This window comes from Orycteropus afer, unplaced genomic scaffold (assembly GCF_000298275.1).
Source record: "Orycteropus afer afer isolate SDZICR_OR568_19922 unplaced genomic scaffold, OryAfe1.0 scaffold00009, whole genome shotgun sequence".
Lineage (NCBI taxonomy): Eukaryota > Metazoa > Chordata > Mammalia > Tubulidentata > Orycteropodidae > Orycteropus > Orycteropus afer.
Genome location: NW_006921596.1, coordinates 15,012,220 through 15,029,393, shown reverse-complemented (window position 1 = coordinate 15,029,393; position 17,174 = coordinate 15,012,220). Strand labels below are relative to the sequence as shown.

Sequence of the window (17,174 nt, the reverse complement as noted above, 5' to 3'; positions counted from 1 at the left end):
CTGATGTTTATTCATTGAACCAATCGATATTTATTGTGGTGCCTATTGTTTGCCAGGCACCTTATTATGTATTAGGGACACAGCCTATGTTAAAAGCCCTCCTCTTTCATGAATTTGGCTGGCAGTTCAAACCCACCAGCCCCTCCTTAGAAGGAGGACTGGGCAATCTACTTCCGTAGAGATACCGCTTCGGAAACCCAAGGAGGGCCCGCTATGAGTTCGGAATTGACTCGATGGCAGTGAGTTTGGTTTTGGTTTTTTGATGAATTTATTGGTGCTAAAATTTCTCTTCAGGCAGCCTAGACTGTGTATCAAAGGAATTACTTTTTTTTTCCCCAGGGTTCCTCTTACTCAGGTTGTCTTTGTTTCCTTTTTCTAAATTCTGAGCCTTTCTTTATTCAACAGTCAGAAAGTGTTATTGTGCACCAACATGTGCTAGACACTGTTCTGAGTTCTGGGGCTACAGCAATGAGTAAAACACAGACCTTGCCCTCATTCTGCATACATTTAACAGAGAAATCGACAACAGGTCATTGAGTATGTCACGTGTCAAGGAGTGGTAAGTAAAATGGAAAACCAACCAGCAATGTAAGTCAGTGGAGAGTGGTGGAGGTGGTTGCTTGCTGGTTTTTGATAGGTTACACAGGCAAGGTCTCTGACCCTGAGAAGTTGAATTCTACTCTGTGACAATGCATCTAAGTACTAAGAAGTCTGGTCAAGATATCCTTGCTGTGGAACAAAACTCAAAATCATTTGGGGTGGTGGAGGGGGAGAAGACCAGGTTTGCTGGTCTGATAGAGCCTGGTGGAACCACTGAGACTATGGTCCCTAGCTGCCCTTCAGGTCTGGAGTTGAACCCACACCTGTGGCTTCCAGCCAAACAAAAAACAGGCATATGAGTTGAACATGTATCTGAGGTAGATACACTTCTTGGAGGGAACAAACATGGGAAAAAGAAGGGCTGTTTATGCATAGGGAGAAAGCTCAGGGGGCAGGAGTGCATGGAGGGATGGACACAGGGAAGAGGTAACTGTCAAGAGGAAGTGGGAGGGGAGCTGTTGCATTGAGGTAAATTGTAGTCAATGTCATGAGACAACGTATGTGTGAACTGCTGTATGGAAAGTGAATTTGCTCTGTAAACTTCCACCCAAATAAAAAAAAGGGGGGAGATATCCTTGCTAAAATAGTAGTCATTAAGAAGTATGTCATGCATGAATCACAGATCTCTCCTGTCTCATAGAAGTAGAATAATGTATAGCTAAAAACCATTCCTCGTGGTCGCCCACACAGGCAAGTTCGTCACTTTAATCCCTGCAGTGCCCCTTCTAGTATCTTTCTCACTCTTGGCTTTACTCTCTGTAACTCTACTCCTCCCCATCCCCCACCTTCATCAAACCCAGACCTTGAGATCTTTATTCCCTAAAATAGAAGTGACTAATCATAGTGGCTAAGACACTTGCCTGGTAACCAGACGGCTGGCGGTTCAAACCCACCAGCCACTCCTCGGAAGGAAGGTTGGGCAATCCTACTTCCGTAGTGATACTGCCTCGGAAACCCAAGGAGGGGTCGCTATGAGTCAGGTTTGACTCGACGGCACATAACAACAACAACAACAACAATGATAGCTTGAGGAGCTCTGGTAGCATAGTGCCTGAGGCACTTGACTGCTAACCAGAAGGCTGGCGGTTCAAACCCACCAGCCACTCCTCGGAAGGAAGGTTGGGCAATCCTCCTTCCATAGTGATACTCCCTTGGAAACCCAAGGAGGGGTTGCTATGAGTCGGGTCCAACTCGACGGCACATAACAACAATAACGAAGTAGATGTCAGAGTTACTATCGCATACACATACATGCACACACAAATGCACAACAGGGGGCATGAATTATTTGCTTCAAGTGTAGATCTATTTCTTCATCCGCTAGAGAAGTTCTGTGCTACTCAAGTTTCTCTTTTTGAGCATTTGCAATTCAGTTTCATGAGAAGATTTGAAAGTTTAATGCAGACTCAGTGAAAAAATAATACCTATCTAGTTAATACTTTTATGTATTGATGTAGATCACAAATGCCATATTTCACTGACTATAGGGAACACTTCTTTTCACATTCTGCCATCTCTGAAACTGGGATGCATATTAGTAGTGACTGCATTTCAAAATTGCAGTCTGCAATTTTTTTTCCACATTTTGACAGATCTGAAATTGGAATGCATCCTATCATTGATGGAATCTTAATTTCCGTGAAATATAGTAGTGCAATATTTATTCACCAAGTGATTAAATCTGATGATGGATTGTTTATGCATCTTTCAGTAGAAGGTTTTGAGTTGAATAAAATGTTGACATCATTTTGGATCTAGTGGGCATTTAAAAATTTTGATGTCAAAAGTGCAGTTATTGATTTTAATGTGTATTATTAGATACTTAACAGAATTCTTTCTCTTAATAGTTGCTCAAAACTTCTTGTTCAGAGATGAAAGTAGACGTGCTCTATATTCCCTCCCTCTTTTCCAAAAATAGATCTAGATTGCTCATTCTTAGAAAAGGGAAACGAAATAACACTTCATTATTTCTGCACTTTCTCTGTTACCCTGGATATCAAGAAACTACTTGTATCATCATGTAATTCCAAAACTCATCTTTTACATTCTGAATTGGTCTCTGGAAAGAAACTTTTTAAGGAGAAAGTATCTCAATGTGTCTTTCCTCTTTTTTTGACCTATTTATTATTGTTGGGCAATCCTACTTCCGTAGTGATACTGCCTCGGAAACCCAAGGAGGGGTCACTATGAGTCGGGGCCGACTCGACGGCACATAACAACAACAACAACATTTATTATTGTTGAATTAATTCTGAGGGTTCTTACTAAGTAATATAATTGCTAAGCTGTTTAATTCAATTAGTCCTTTCCTCATATTTTGCTGGTTTTGTTCTGATATAGAATGCAAATGTATTTGTTGAATGTTCTAGATAATAAAAATAATTCATACATGCTGTAAAAATAAAGTCCAATAAACAATAAAAAATTCTTAAAAATCTCTCAGTCCCACAAGCTGTAAGATAATCACTGTGAATAGTTTGCTGTTTTTTCTATATATATATATATGTATCATTGCATGTGTGTTTTTGTATTTACTATATTGTGAAATCATTCCTTGAGTATAAATATCAGTGTACAGCATCATCATTTCTAATGTCTCTTATGCTTTTCAAGTGTAGAGATGGACCATAGAATATTTAACAATCTTCTATGTATGATTGGGAGCTCTGGTAGCATAGTACCTAAGGCACTTGACTGCTAACCAGAAGGTTGGTGGTTCAAACCCATGAGCCACTCCTCGGAAGGAAGGTGGGGCAATCTACTTCCATAGTGATACCGCCGCGGTAACCCAAGGAGGGGTCGCTATGAGTCGGGTCCCACTCAACGGCACATAACAACAACAATATGTATGATTATTTAAGTAGCTTTAGTTTTTTTAAGTACCATAAATAAATCCTTATGTACAAATATTTACACATTTATCTACTTATTTTCCTGAGAAAAATCGCTAGCACTAAAACTGTATTTAGTGCAGCTTTTATTTTACAAACTTAATTTTGTTTGAATAACCTGAAATTTACCAGTCTATGGATTTATGTTTTTATTTATTTGTGAAAATATTATAATAAGTTATAGGAAAAATATTACAGCCTGTAACTTTTTTTTCCCCATGGAAATGCGAAACAAAAAAGATTGAAATTGTCTATCCCAGGAAATCTTCTATTTAGAAAGTTCCGTTTTGTATTGCCAATTTTAAACTTGTTTAATGTCACTTTGATGGCCTTCATGCATTTACCTTTTCACGTATCACGAGTTCTTTGCCAGAAGATGTTTCCTCGGCCTCTGGTAGTCATTCATCTAACTGGCAAATTATTTTTAGAGAATACTCACCTCTTTATTCAAGGTACAAATTAGTTTCAGATTGTGTGAATACGTGGGGGGAAGGATATGTAAATGCAGTTTGCATTTGGTTAATGCTTAAATTAACTGCATGTGTTTAAGGGCCTGCTTTTGAAAGTTCCTTTCTATCTTTAGCTGAAATGCATAATTCAGCATAATGCATATGGTTATATTGATCACAGCTGAAGATATTAGCACAAAGGCGCTCTGAAAATTGTTTAGTTGAATTGTTCTCTGCACTCTCCTTATTAATGGTGTGCTGGAAGAACATAATTTTGAAAGAGTGAAATGTTATCTCATTTGAATAAAATGCTGTTTAGCTTAACCTACTTTTTGTAAAATTATAAGGTAAGAAGGTTATTTTTCATCTTGTACAGGGTGCTTTGATATTTTGTATTATTATTCAGCAAGTCTATTTCCTCTTTGAACTATAGTGTGTCAGTATAGTTCAAGCAAGACCCAAGAGTTATATCCCTGCTAAACAGTTTGAGAAAGAAAAAAATATAGTGGATAATTCTACATCAAATTCGGCAGAGAGAAATTTTACTTGTGTTTGGGAATGTCTTAGTTATTTTCCCTCTAGTAAACACCCTGGTTTTTTAAAATATCAGTCAAACAGAGACATTGCTATTGAAACAAATCAATAAAAGATGGAAATATTTGAATAAGTTTATACTATTAGCATATTACTCTTAGGAGCCCTGCTCTGAAAATCTGAAAGGATAGAAATATTTGATGGTGGTGGTTATGTTTTTGTATCAACTTGGCTGGGCCTGATTGAGTGGCTGGGCAGCTGGATGTAGTATTCCCTATGATGAGACTAATAATCAACTCCATGGTGGAATCTATTGTGAACAGCTAAGTAGCTGCCTTTGGGTATGTGGTCTGCTTCCCGTATATAAGCAGCAGCATTGGGAATAGTTTCTAGCTTGTGGCATGCTTGGACCTTGCATGTAGTCATGTTGTTGTTCAGCAGCCTGCCATGCTCTGCCAACCTTGGGACTTAACGATAGACTTGAATTAACGGCCTGCCATGTGATTTGGTAACATCGGAACTGTGCTATTTTATTTGTCGACCTTGGACTTGGCAGCCTCAGCAGCCAGTACCTGCCTGAGTGAAGAGATGCCTCTAGCTTCAGTGGGCCAGTAGCAAGAGGCAGAGCTGATGCCCAAGGTTGAGGAGCTTTCGCTTTGAACTTGGACTTAAAACCTCCAAACTGTAAGAGAATAAACTCCTGTTTGTTAAGGCCATCCCATTTGTGATATATTCTCATCAGAGTGGCACTAGGTAACCAGAACATCGATCATACATATAATAATCAAACTACTGTTTGTCTGGATGAGGAAGAAGCAGTCATGTTCTTTACACTTTAGCTCACCCTTACCAAAACCTCCTTGCTGTCCAGTCTGTTCTGATTCTTATAGGACTGAGAAGAACAGTCCCATAGGGTTTCTAAGCTCTGATCTTTAGGGAAGCTGACTGCCACATCTTTCTCCCACAAGTTCAAACCTCCAGCCCTTAACCACGGCACACCAGGGCTCTTCAGCTCACCCTTAGAAACCCACTGCCATTGTGTCAATTCCAACTGATAGTGACTCTGTAGGACTGCCCCATGGGGTTTCCAAAACTATAAATCTTTACAGAAGCTGACTGCCTCATCTCTCTCCTGCAGAGCAGCTAGTGGGTTCAAATTGGTCACCTTTTGGTTTGCAGCTGAATGCTTTAACCACTGTGCCACCAGAGCTCCTTCAGCTCACCCTCAGAACTCCTGAAAAGTCTTACTGGACAGAGAGTAAATAGATATTATCTTTGGTTTTACATAAATAAATATAGAGAACGTTGTTTTTCATGTTTCCAACTACATTGACCTTTTTGTTACCTAATCATGCTATCTAGATGTTTAAACCTAATCAACTAAAATAAAGCACCCCACTCTCCTGTTCTGCTCCCTAACCAGAAAAAGATTATCTGATAAGAGTTTATATTTAGTAATAGTTATAACTTTTAGTTTAAAGACAAATGTTTGACCTTTACCTTCAAAATTCTCGAGTATTATTCACATTTGGAAATTCTTTCATTTGATTCACTAAACATTAGCAATTTATACTCTAGGGTAACTTTCAACCTTTCATCAGTAAGATAAAAATGTTCATATATTTAATATTAAAATGTCTCTGTAGAGCCTAGGATCACAAATTATTTTACTTTTTAGTTTTCCAGGAAATATGTGACATTAAAAACATCCAAATTTAATCCATTATTTTATTAACTGTAATTTTAACATTTTTACTTATATGTAATATTTATAGCTTGGGAACACAAAGCATTGTAAAAGTCAGAAACATATTTTTGTATAAAATGTAGTCAGTGTGCAAATGTATTTATGTAAAAGAATTCTTGGCAAATGTGTTGATTTATTTTAGTTTTTTAAGAAAAGGAACCAAAATGTACAACTTGGATTGAAGACTTAATGACAAACATAAATCTTGGAGCATAGAGTGAAATTAGGGGAGACGCGTTGGGTGATACGGTTTAGAGTTGGTCCACAGGGAGCCAGCAAAGGAGTATACTTGACCACCACAACGACCTCTAGTAAAGAGAACACTTAGTAGATTTGTTAGCTGTTGTGCTTTTTTTTTTTTTTTAATAAGTTAAACATGTTTGATAACCAAAACCAAACCAAACCCATCAAGTCAGTTCTGACTCATACCAACCATGTAAAACTGAGTAGAATGCCCCACAGGGTTTCCAAGGCTGTAAATCTTTATGGAAGCAGACTGCCACATCTTTCTCTCGTGGAGCGACTGGTGGGTTCAAACCACCAACCTTTTGATTAGCAGCCGAGCATTTTAACGACTGCACCGCTAAGGCTCAAAACTCGTCTCTTTTTGGAATTACTGTCTTTCATATCCTACACTCTCGTTAGTTGGTCATGGCGAGTGAATGAGTGCCTAGGCCTATGTAGCCCATCTTCATTGCTTAACATGGCTCTAAGTCCATGTCCTGCCAAGTAATAGCATGAACTCAGTGAATAAAGAATACACATGAATTAGTAGTAGCAGCAGTAGTATATATTACATATTTTTTATTACTACCAGGTATTGGTCCAGAATCCCTTTCTTTCTGTGTGTCGTAACAGATTTGTTAAAAGTGTTAATTGGTTAAAAGTGTGGTTGATTGAAATTATGGAATCAGAATTTAATTAGCAGAAAAAATGATCTTGTTTTAATACAAAGACTTCATGCTGAATTGGGAAAATAAAATTCAAGGAAACCAATTAGAAAACTAAAAGACAAATTTTTTCTTTGCATGCCTTTCAGGACCCTTAATGAGTAAGTAAAAGTCATAGATTTAGAAATATTTTCTTAAATATTTTAAATAGAATGTTCCTTTGAAGTCCCAGAGGCCACAGTTCCCTTGTATTAATACTGTGAATTTAGGTCTTGGGTTTTTGATAAGCAAGTGAGTCATATGGCGGACACATGATGGTGCTCGTTTGTTTCTCATTCCCCTGCTGCTTGTCTAGGTGCTCAGTTTCCTCTCTGACCAGAACACTAGATCACGCTTGGTGTGTAGCAGAAATTGAATTAATTTAAACTGTGTCCTTACGCCGAATTCTCACTTACCTTTCAATGCATTGACTTTGTGTTTAAGATCAAAATGAAAAACTCATTCAAGAAAATAGAGAACTACAGTTACAGTATCTGGAACAAAAGCAACAATTGGATGAACTTAAAAACCGTGTGAAGTTTTTCAACAAGGTAAATAACCTTATTTAGCATATAATTTGTATCTAAATATTTTAGAAAACAGTGTACTACAAAGCAAAAGAAATCAAATATATTACTTAGTTCGTTACTTTATACTATCAGGCAGCGGCTTATGTGCTGAATAGTTGGAATGTCTCGTGTACTTTCCATTCATATCTAATTGTGAGCTTTTACTTACTCTGTTTCAGGAGAGTGATATTAATGTTGATGAATTAAGTGAAGCTCTATTGCTTATAAAGGTAACTTTCTGAACTTCACCAAGAATTTCATGTCTGCATGTAACTTCTAGTGTAATGAGGACTGTTATCTTATATGCTTGGAGCGTGTATGATTTGTTCATGATTTGTTCTGAAACTTAGTGCATCATTTGCTTATACACATGTATGTCGCTTTCAACTCTGCTAAGACTCAGGAAAGTGGTCAGGTGACATCTGGCATATACATATTTCATAAGGACATCAAAATTACATTAAATTGGACCTCAAAACTCTCATGTGGAGCACTTTCTCTAACCGTAATAAACATTTTAGTTTTATATGCCTCTCTATAAAACTAATCAACCATTTATATCCTGTGAAACCTTCCTTAGTGCACCCCTTATCTTAAGTAAAATAGTGAATTATAAATGTAACAAGAAGATACCTTCCAGTTCCAGAGTAGTGTATTATTAATAAAAAGATACACACAAAAAAACTTTTCCTTTCAGATCATTGCAGTGTAGATTTTAATCAAATGAAGAAATTGAAATAAATGTAAATTCTTTTTGCATGTTCTGAAATTATTCCAAGTATCTACCCAAATATATTTGTTATATCAGGACTGCTTTATTCTTGATGGAAAAATTGAATGTATCTGTTTTCAGTAAATGATTTTTCCTTGCTGTATCTATGTTAATTCATGTGAATGCATTTTAAAAGTAATTGTTTCAATAACAAAATATATTTTTTGTTTTAGGCTCAAAAAGAGCAGAAAAATGGAGATCTTTCATTTTTAGAGAAAGTAGATAATAAAACTAATAAAGATCTAGAACGTTCTATGAGAGAGCTGCAAGCAACTCATGCAGAAACAGTACAAGAACTTGAAAAGACAAGAAACATGCTAATTATGCAACACAAAATTAATAAGGATTATCAGGTAATGTAATTACTAAATCAGGAGGGTATGTTTCTTATAATCTCCTGATGGTTTACTTTTCTGAGAAGTATCATGTATTACCATCTATTATGTTGTTATTTTTGTTGTTAGGTGCCATTGAGTCTCATAATGCCCCTGTGTACAACAGAATGAAACACTGCCCAGTCCTGAGCCATCCTCAGAATGGTTGTCCTCAGAATTATTGCCATGCTTGAGCCCAAAATTACAGCCAGTGTGTCAGTCCATCTTGTTGAGGGTCTTCCCTTTTTGCATGCTATCCTTCTCCAGGGACTGGGCCTTCCTGATAACATGACAAAAGTATGAGAGATGAAGTCTGACCATTTCCACTCCTAAAGAGCATTCCAGCAACTTTTTCCAAGACAGATTTGTTCGTTCTTCTGGCGGTCCATAGTATAGTCAATGTTCTTAGCCAACACTATAATTCAAATGCATCAATTCTTATTCAGTCTTCCTTATTCATTGTACAGTTTTCGTCTGCATATGTGGCAATACCATGGCATGAGTCAAGTGCTCTTTGGTCCTCAAAGTGATGTTTTTGCCTACTAACACTTTAAAAATGTCATTTACAACAGATTTTCCCAATGCAATACATCATTTAATTTCTTGACTGCTGTTTCCATGGAAATGCCCATTGATAGTGGATCCAGGTAAAATAAAATCTTTTCTCCATTTATCATGATGTTGCTTTATTGGTCCACTTGTGAGGATTTTTGTTTTCTTTGTGTTGAGGTGTAATCCATGTTGAAAGCTGAACTTTTTGAGCTTCCTCAGTAAAGTCTTCAAGTCCTGCCTGCTTTCAGCAAGCAACATTGTGTCATCTGCATATCATAGGTTGTTAATGTGTCTTCCCCTAATCCTGATGCTGCTTTCTTCTTCATATAGTCCAACTTCTTGGATTATTTGCTAAGCATACAGATTAAATAAGTATGGTGAAAATATACACCCCTGATGCACACCTTTCCTGATTTTAAGCCTTCTGTTATCCCCTTGTTCCATTCAAACAACTGCCTCTTTGTCTATGTACAGGTTCTGCATGAGTACAATTAAGTGTTCTAGCATTCCCATTCTTCACAATGTTAACCATAATTTGTTATGATCCACACAATTGAATGCCTTTGCATAGTTAATAAAACACAGATAAACATCTTTCTGGTATTCTTTGCTTCCAGCCAAGATTCCTCTGACATCAGCAATGTTATCCTTTGTTCCATGTCCTCTTCTGAATCTGGCTTGAATTTCTGGCAGTTCCCTATTGATGTACTGCTGCAACCATTTTTTAATTATCTTCAGCAAAATTTCACTTGTGTGTGATATTAATGATTTTTTAAAATAATTTCTACCGTCTTTTGGATCACCTTTCTGGAATGGGCACAAATATGGATCTCCTGCAGTCGGTTGGCCAGGTAGCTGTCTTTCAGATTTCTTGCAAAATGAATGAGTAATTGCTTCCAGCATTGCATCCATTTGTTGAAGCATCTCAATTGATGTTCCATCAGTTACTGAAGCCTTCTTCAGTGCTGCATGGACTTCTTCCTTCAGTACCATAAGATCTTGATCATATTTTACCTCCTAAAGTAATTGAACATCAAAAAAATTGTTTTTGGTACAGTGATTCTGTGTATTCCTGCCATCTTCTTTTGATGCTTCCTGTATTGTTCAATATTTTGCCCATAGAATACTTCAGTATTGTAACTCAATGCTTGAATATTTTCTTCAGTTCTTTCGGCTTGAGAAATGCCAAGCATGTTCTTCCCTTTTGATTTTCTAATTCCAGGTCTTTGCATATTTCGTTATAATACTTTACTTTGTCTTCTCAAGCGGCCCTTTGAAATCTTCTGTTCAGCTCTTTTACTTTATTATTTAGTTACTCTCTGTACAAGAGCAAATATCAGAGTCTCTTCTGACATCCATTTTGGTATTTTCTCTCTTCCCTGTCTTTAATGACCTTTTGCTTTCTTCATGTATAATGTTCTTGATGTCATCACACAACTCATCTGGTCTTCGGTCCTTGGTGTTCAGTGCATCAAATTTATTCTTGAGATAGTCTCTAAATTCAGGTGAGATAAATTCAAGTCATATTTTAGCTCTCGTGGGCTTGTTTTAATTTTTCAGCTTCAACTTAAACTTGCCTCGGAACAGTTGACAGTCTGTCCCACAGTCAGCCCCTGGCCTTGTTCTGACTGATGATATTGAGCTTCTCCATCACCTCTTCCCACAGATGTAGTCAGTTTGATTCCTGTGTGGCACATGCATATAGTTGCCATTTATGTTGTTGAAAAAAGGTATTTGCAATTAATAAGTCATTGGTCTTGCAAAATTCAATCATGCAATCATACAGCATCATTTCTATCACCAAGGCCATGTTTTCCAAATAATGATGCTTCTTCTTTGTTTCCAACTTGCCATTCCAATCGCCAGTAACTATCAAAACATCTTGATAACATGTTTGATCAATTTCAGACTGCAGAAGTTCATGAAAAAATCTTAATTTCTTCCATCTTTGGATATAGTGGTTGGTGCATAAATTTGAAGAGTAGTCATATTAACTGGGCTTCCTTGTATTATGCCTGTGGATATTATCCCATCATTGACAGCATTGTGCTTCAGGGATGGATCTTTAAATGTTCTTTTTGACCATGAATATGATGCCATTCCTCTTCAATTTATCATTCCTGCCATTGTAGACCATATGATTGTCTGATTCAAAATGGCCAATACCAGTTCATTTCAGTTCACTAATGCCTAGGATATTGATCTTTATGCAGTGTATTTTACTTTTTATATCTTCTAGTTTTCTAGAATTGTGCTTCTTACATTCCGTGTTCTGATTATAAATGGCTGTTTGCAGCTGTTTCTTCTCATTTCGAGTCTTGCCACATTAACAAACGAAGGTCCCAAAAGCTTTACTCCATCCACATCGTTAGACTGACTCTGCTTTGAGGAGGCAGTCGTATTCTGAGTGCCTCCAGCTGAGGGCTCATCTCCCGGCACTATGGCAGACTGCTTCAGTGCTACTCATAGGATTGTTGTTGGCTAGTTTTTTCAGAAGTAGATAGCCATGTCCTTCTTCCTAGTCTTAGTCTGGATGGTCCTCTGAAATCTGTCCACCATAGGTGACCCTGATGGTGTGTGAAATACCAATGCCATAGCTTCCAGCATCATTGTAACATGCAAGCTACCACAGTATGACAAACTGACAGACAAGTGGTGTACAGTCTACTGTAGCCTATATCTGTTACCGTATTCCTGGGACTCAGATTTGTAACTAGGTGCTTAGAGTAACTAGTTTAAAAACAAATGTTTTGTTTTCAGTTTCTGATTTTAGATAACTCAGAGAGACAAGAAACTCACCTTTACTAGTATTACCACATTGCAAATGGGTTGTAGTTACCCTAAAGTCCTGCCACAACCACACATTATATTAACCTTTAATGAAAAGGAAAATCACCTTCATTAAAAAAAAAAAAAAATCTAGAGTTTCTGTTGTTGTTCTTTTTCATTTTACTTGATTTATGAACACCGCCAAGCATAATTTTCTAAACTGTAAGCTATTTGAGGTCAAGAAACCATAGTTTACAACAACTGGTATCCCCAGGCTCTCCAAAATGCCTGAATCATATTAGGTTTGAAAAATGAAAATGGAATAAATCATAAGTATTGAAACATTTTATCTCTTATTTTTTAGATGGAAGTTGAAGCAGTAACCCAGAAGATGGAAAATTTACAGCAAGATTATGAACTCAAAGTGGAACAGTATGTTCATCTTCTTGATATCAGGGCAGCACGCATCCAGAAACTAGAAGGTACAAAACACTCAATGCTTTGTCCACAGTAACCAAAGAAATGAATTTTATAACAGCTGAAAATATCATCCAAATTTCCACTCATAATTTCTTTTTGCTGTATTTTTTTTCCCCAATTCATAGTTATAATAATAATCTGCCATGAAGGCTACTTTTTTCTACTGAAGAGTTTTCAGTAATTGCCTGCTGCTTTTTTAATTCAGATTACTTCATAAAGTACCACAGACCCGATGTACCACCTCATTGCTAATTTCTCTTCTAAGCAACTTACGCGTCTTGGCCAAACCAATCTGTTACTCTTTGTCAGGATTACCTTGCTTGGTCCTACTACCATGCCTTTGTTCATGCTGTTTGCTCCAGCTGAACCTCGCTCCCCTGACTACCAACATATATTCCTCTCTGCTTTGAAATCTAACTGAACACACCAGTCCCAGGAAGCTGGCTCTCTTTACCCCTAGCCATTCCTCTACTGATTTTCAGACCTTAGCAAGCAGGAAAATCACCTGGGGAACTTATTTACAACGTAGCACCCTAGGTTCTACCCCTAAAGAATGAGAGAATGCCTGAAGATTCAGGCGGTCACCAGATTACAAATGAGATTTGTTTCTAAGTTGGTCTTTCAGTCATATTTGTAGGTAAGTTGGAACAGGTAAACACAGTTCTTATTTAGCCTTACTTTAGGGCAAGAAAAGGGAGCCCTAATGACAAAGTGGTTAAGCACTTGGCTACTAACTGAGAGGTGGTTCAAAACACCAGCTGCTCCATAGGAAAAAGATGTGTCAGTCTGCTGTTATTAAGATTGACAGCCTTGGAATCCCTATAGGATAGTTCTGCTCTGTGCTATAGGGTTACTGTGAGTCAGAATCGATTCAACAGCAGTCAGTTTGGTTACTGCAAGAAAAGGCCGAGGAGTAGGTAAATATGCAAATAATTTACTTCAGCTTCGTTCAGAAGCCTTTTTTATTTTCTTAATTTAGGAAAACTTAAGCTATTAAATAAGTGATGTCAAGATAAATGATAAATTTCTGTATAGTACAGTATTATGTACAAAAAAGTAGTGTATAGTCATAGAAACTAAGGCTGAGACTATTCACGAAAAGCACCCTTGCAGATTCCCTGCCACTTCAGAAGCCAGTTTGTATCTGCTTATGTCAATATTTAAAAATCGTTAACTGTGTGTCTTCTCTTGTAGCCCAATTAAAGGATATTGCGTATGGCACCAAGCAGTACAAATTTAAACCAGAAATCACGCCAGATGACTCTGTTGATGAATTTGATGAAACTATCCACTTAGAACGAGGAGAAAATCTATTTGAAATCCATATCAGCAAAGCAATCTTTTCTTGTGAAGCTTTCCAGGCATCTGGAGATAAAGAGCCTGTCACTTTCTGTACCTATGCTTTCTATGATTTTGAATTACAGACAACTCCCTTAGTACAGGGACTTCACCCAGAGTATAACTTCACTTCTCAGTATCTCGTCCACATTAATGATCTATTTCTGCAGTATATTCAGAAGAATACTATCACTCTTGAGGTCCACCAGGCTTACAGCACAGACTATGAAACAATTGCAGCATGTCAACTAAGATTCCATGAAATTCTAGAAAAAAGCGGTCGAATATTTTGCACAGCAAATTTGGTTGGTAAGTAAAATCTTATAAGATTTTGATCTTTGAATTATTAATTTGATTTATATATTATGGTGATGTTCTACATTAGTATCTTCTCTTAGGAATTAAAACTACCTTTAGGGTGAGGTCAACATTCCATAATTTAACTTGGCTCACAGTTCATTGGATTATCTTAAATGTCATTGATTACATCTGTACAGTGGCATTTGTTATTATTGTGGTAAAGCATATATATAACAAAAATTTTGCCATTTTAACTATTTCTAAGTGTACAATTCAGTAATGTTAATTATATTCTCCGTCTTGTGCAACTGTCACCACTCTCTTATCTCCAAAAATTTTTCATCACCTGATAGAGAAGCTTAGAACCCCTTCAGTAGTAACAATCCCTTCCTCCCTCCCCTCTGTTCTTGGTAACCACTAATAAACTTCCATTTCTGTCTCTATGCAATTGCCTATTTAGATATTTTATATAAGTGGGATCATATAATATGTGTCCTTTATGTCTGACTTATTTCACTTAGCATATTTTCAAGGTTCATCTGTGTTGTAACATATATCAGAATGTCTTCTCTTTTCCTGGCTGAGTAATATTCCATTGTATGGCTATGTCACATTTTGTTTATCCATTCCATCCGTTGATAGGCACTTGGGCTGTTTCTACCTTTAGGCTGTTGGGAATAATGCTGCAAACATTGGTGTACTAGTATCTGCTTCAGTCCCTCCTTTTGAGTCATTTGGGTATATACCTAGGAATGGAATGGCTGCATCAGATAGTAATTTCATCTTTAAGTTTCTGAGAAACTGCCAAACTGTTTTCCATAGTACCTGTACACTTTTACAATACTACCAGCATAGGACCACTACTCATCTGTCAGTTTGTCATATTGTGGTAGCTAGTGTGTTGCTGTGATGCTGGAAGCTATGCCACCGATATTTCAAATTCCAGAACACTTAATTGTACTCAATCAGAAGCTGTGTATAGATCAATAAGCAGTCTTTTGAACAGAACAAGGGATACTGCATGGCTTAAAATTAAGAAAGGTGTGTGTCAGGTTTGTATCCTTTTGCCATATTTATTCAATCTGTATGCTGAGCAAATAATCCAAGAAGCCAGACTATATGAAGACAAACATGGCATCAGGTTTGAAGGAACATTCATCAACAGCCTGTGATATGCAGATGACACAACCTTGCTTGCTGAAAGTGAAAAGGACTTGAAGCACTTCCTGATGGAGATCAAAGCCTGCAGCCTTCAGTGTGGATTACACCTCAACATATAACAAAAATCCTCACACCTGAACAAATAAGCAACATCAGGATAAATGTAGAAAAGATTGAAATTCTCGAGAATTTCATTTTCCTTAGATCCGCAATCAATGCCCATGGAAACAGCAGTCAAGAAATTAAACAAGGTATTGCTTTGGGCAAATGTGTTGCAAAAGATCTCTTTTAAGTGTTAAAAAATCAAAGATGTCACTTTGAGGGCTAAGATGCGCCTGACCTAAGCCATGGCATTTTTAGTGGCCTCATGTGCATGTAAGAGCTGGACAATGAATAAGGAAGACCAAAGAAGAATTGATACATTTGAATTATAGTGTTGACGAAGAATGTTGACTGTACCATGAACTGACAGAAGGTGTATCTCTTGGAAGAAGTATAGCCACAATTCTCCCTAGAAGTGAAGGTGGTAAGACTTTGTCTCATGTCCTTTGGACATGTTATCTGGTGGGACCAGTGCTGCAGAAGGACATCATGCTTGGTAAAGCAGTTGTCAGAGGAAAAGAGAAAGAGATCCCCCAGGAAATGGATTGGCACAGTGGCTCCAGCAATAGGCTGAAACGTAGCAGAGGTGGTGAGATGACACCAGAGCAGGCAGAGTCCATTCTGTTGTGCATGAGATTACTATGACTCAGGCCAACTCGGGGGCACCTAGCAACAACCACCACCAGCAGTGGAAAAAGGTTTCCGTTTCTCCACATCCTTGCCAACCCTTATTTTCAGTTTTTCTGATAACAGCCGTCCTACGGGGGGTGAAGCAGTATCTCATTGTGGTTTTGATATGTGTTTTCTTAATGGCTGAGGGTGCTGAGTGAGTTTACATGTGCTTATTGTCCATTTGTCTGTCTTTGGAGAAATGTCTATTCAAGGCCTTTACATTTTTTTAATCAGATTGTTTATCTTTTTGTTGTAGAGTTAAAAATTTTTTTATATAACTGAGTATTAGACTCATATCAGTTATATGGTTCCCCAATATTTTCTCCTATTTGTAGGATGTCTCTTTTATTTCTTGATTTCAAAACCTACTGATGCACACAGCTTTATTTTGATGAAATCAAATTTTATCTAATTTTTTTCTTTTGTTCATTCCTTTGGTGTCATAATGACTATTTAAAAAAAAACTTATAACTACAACTGTTTATTTACTAAATTGATACCATTGTTTGATTAAACATTAATTTTAGTATACTTACCAAATATTTTTTGAGAGGTTGTCATGTTATCATTGCTACTAGGCACTGGAAATATAGTGGTAAATAAATCAGACAGAAGTCCTGCCTTTGTGAAACATACCTTCTAGAGGGAAAGACAGGCAATAAAAGCTCTGGTGGCATAGTGCCTAAGGCATTTGACTCCTAACCAGAAGGTTAATGGTTCAAATCCACCAGCCACTCTGCAGAAGTAAGACTGGGCAATCTACTTCCATAACGATTTACTACCTTGGAAACCCAAAGAGGGTCACTATGAGTCGGAATCAACTCGATGTCAGTGAGTTTAGTTTTGGTTTGATGTGTGTGTGTGTGTGTGTGTGTGTACGAAAAATTAATCAAGACGAGGCTAAAGAGAGAGCTGAGAGTTTACTAATGCAGATA

The 17,174-nt window shown here is 37.3% G+C and overlaps 1 protein-coding gene across 1 annotated transcript in view; it reads left to right on the top strand.

Moving 5' to 3' along the window:
* The window catches only part of RPGRIP1L (RPGRIP1 like), a 106,349-nt gene that overhangs the window by 40,191 nt on the left and 48,984 nt on the right, over positions 1-17,174 (top strand). Inside the window, exons 10-14 of the mRNA XM_007947092.2 lie at positions 7,595-7,701; positions 7,899-7,949; positions 8,665-8,844; positions 12,551-12,668; positions 13,861-14,313. Of these exons, the coding sequence (XP_007945283.1) occupies positions 7,595-7,701; positions 7,899-7,949; positions 8,665-8,844; positions 12,551-12,668; positions 13,861-14,313 (909 nt within the window). The remainder of the gene's footprint in view (positions 1-7,594; positions 7,702-7,898; positions 7,950-8,664; positions 8,845-12,550; positions 12,669-13,860; positions 14,314-17,174) is intronic.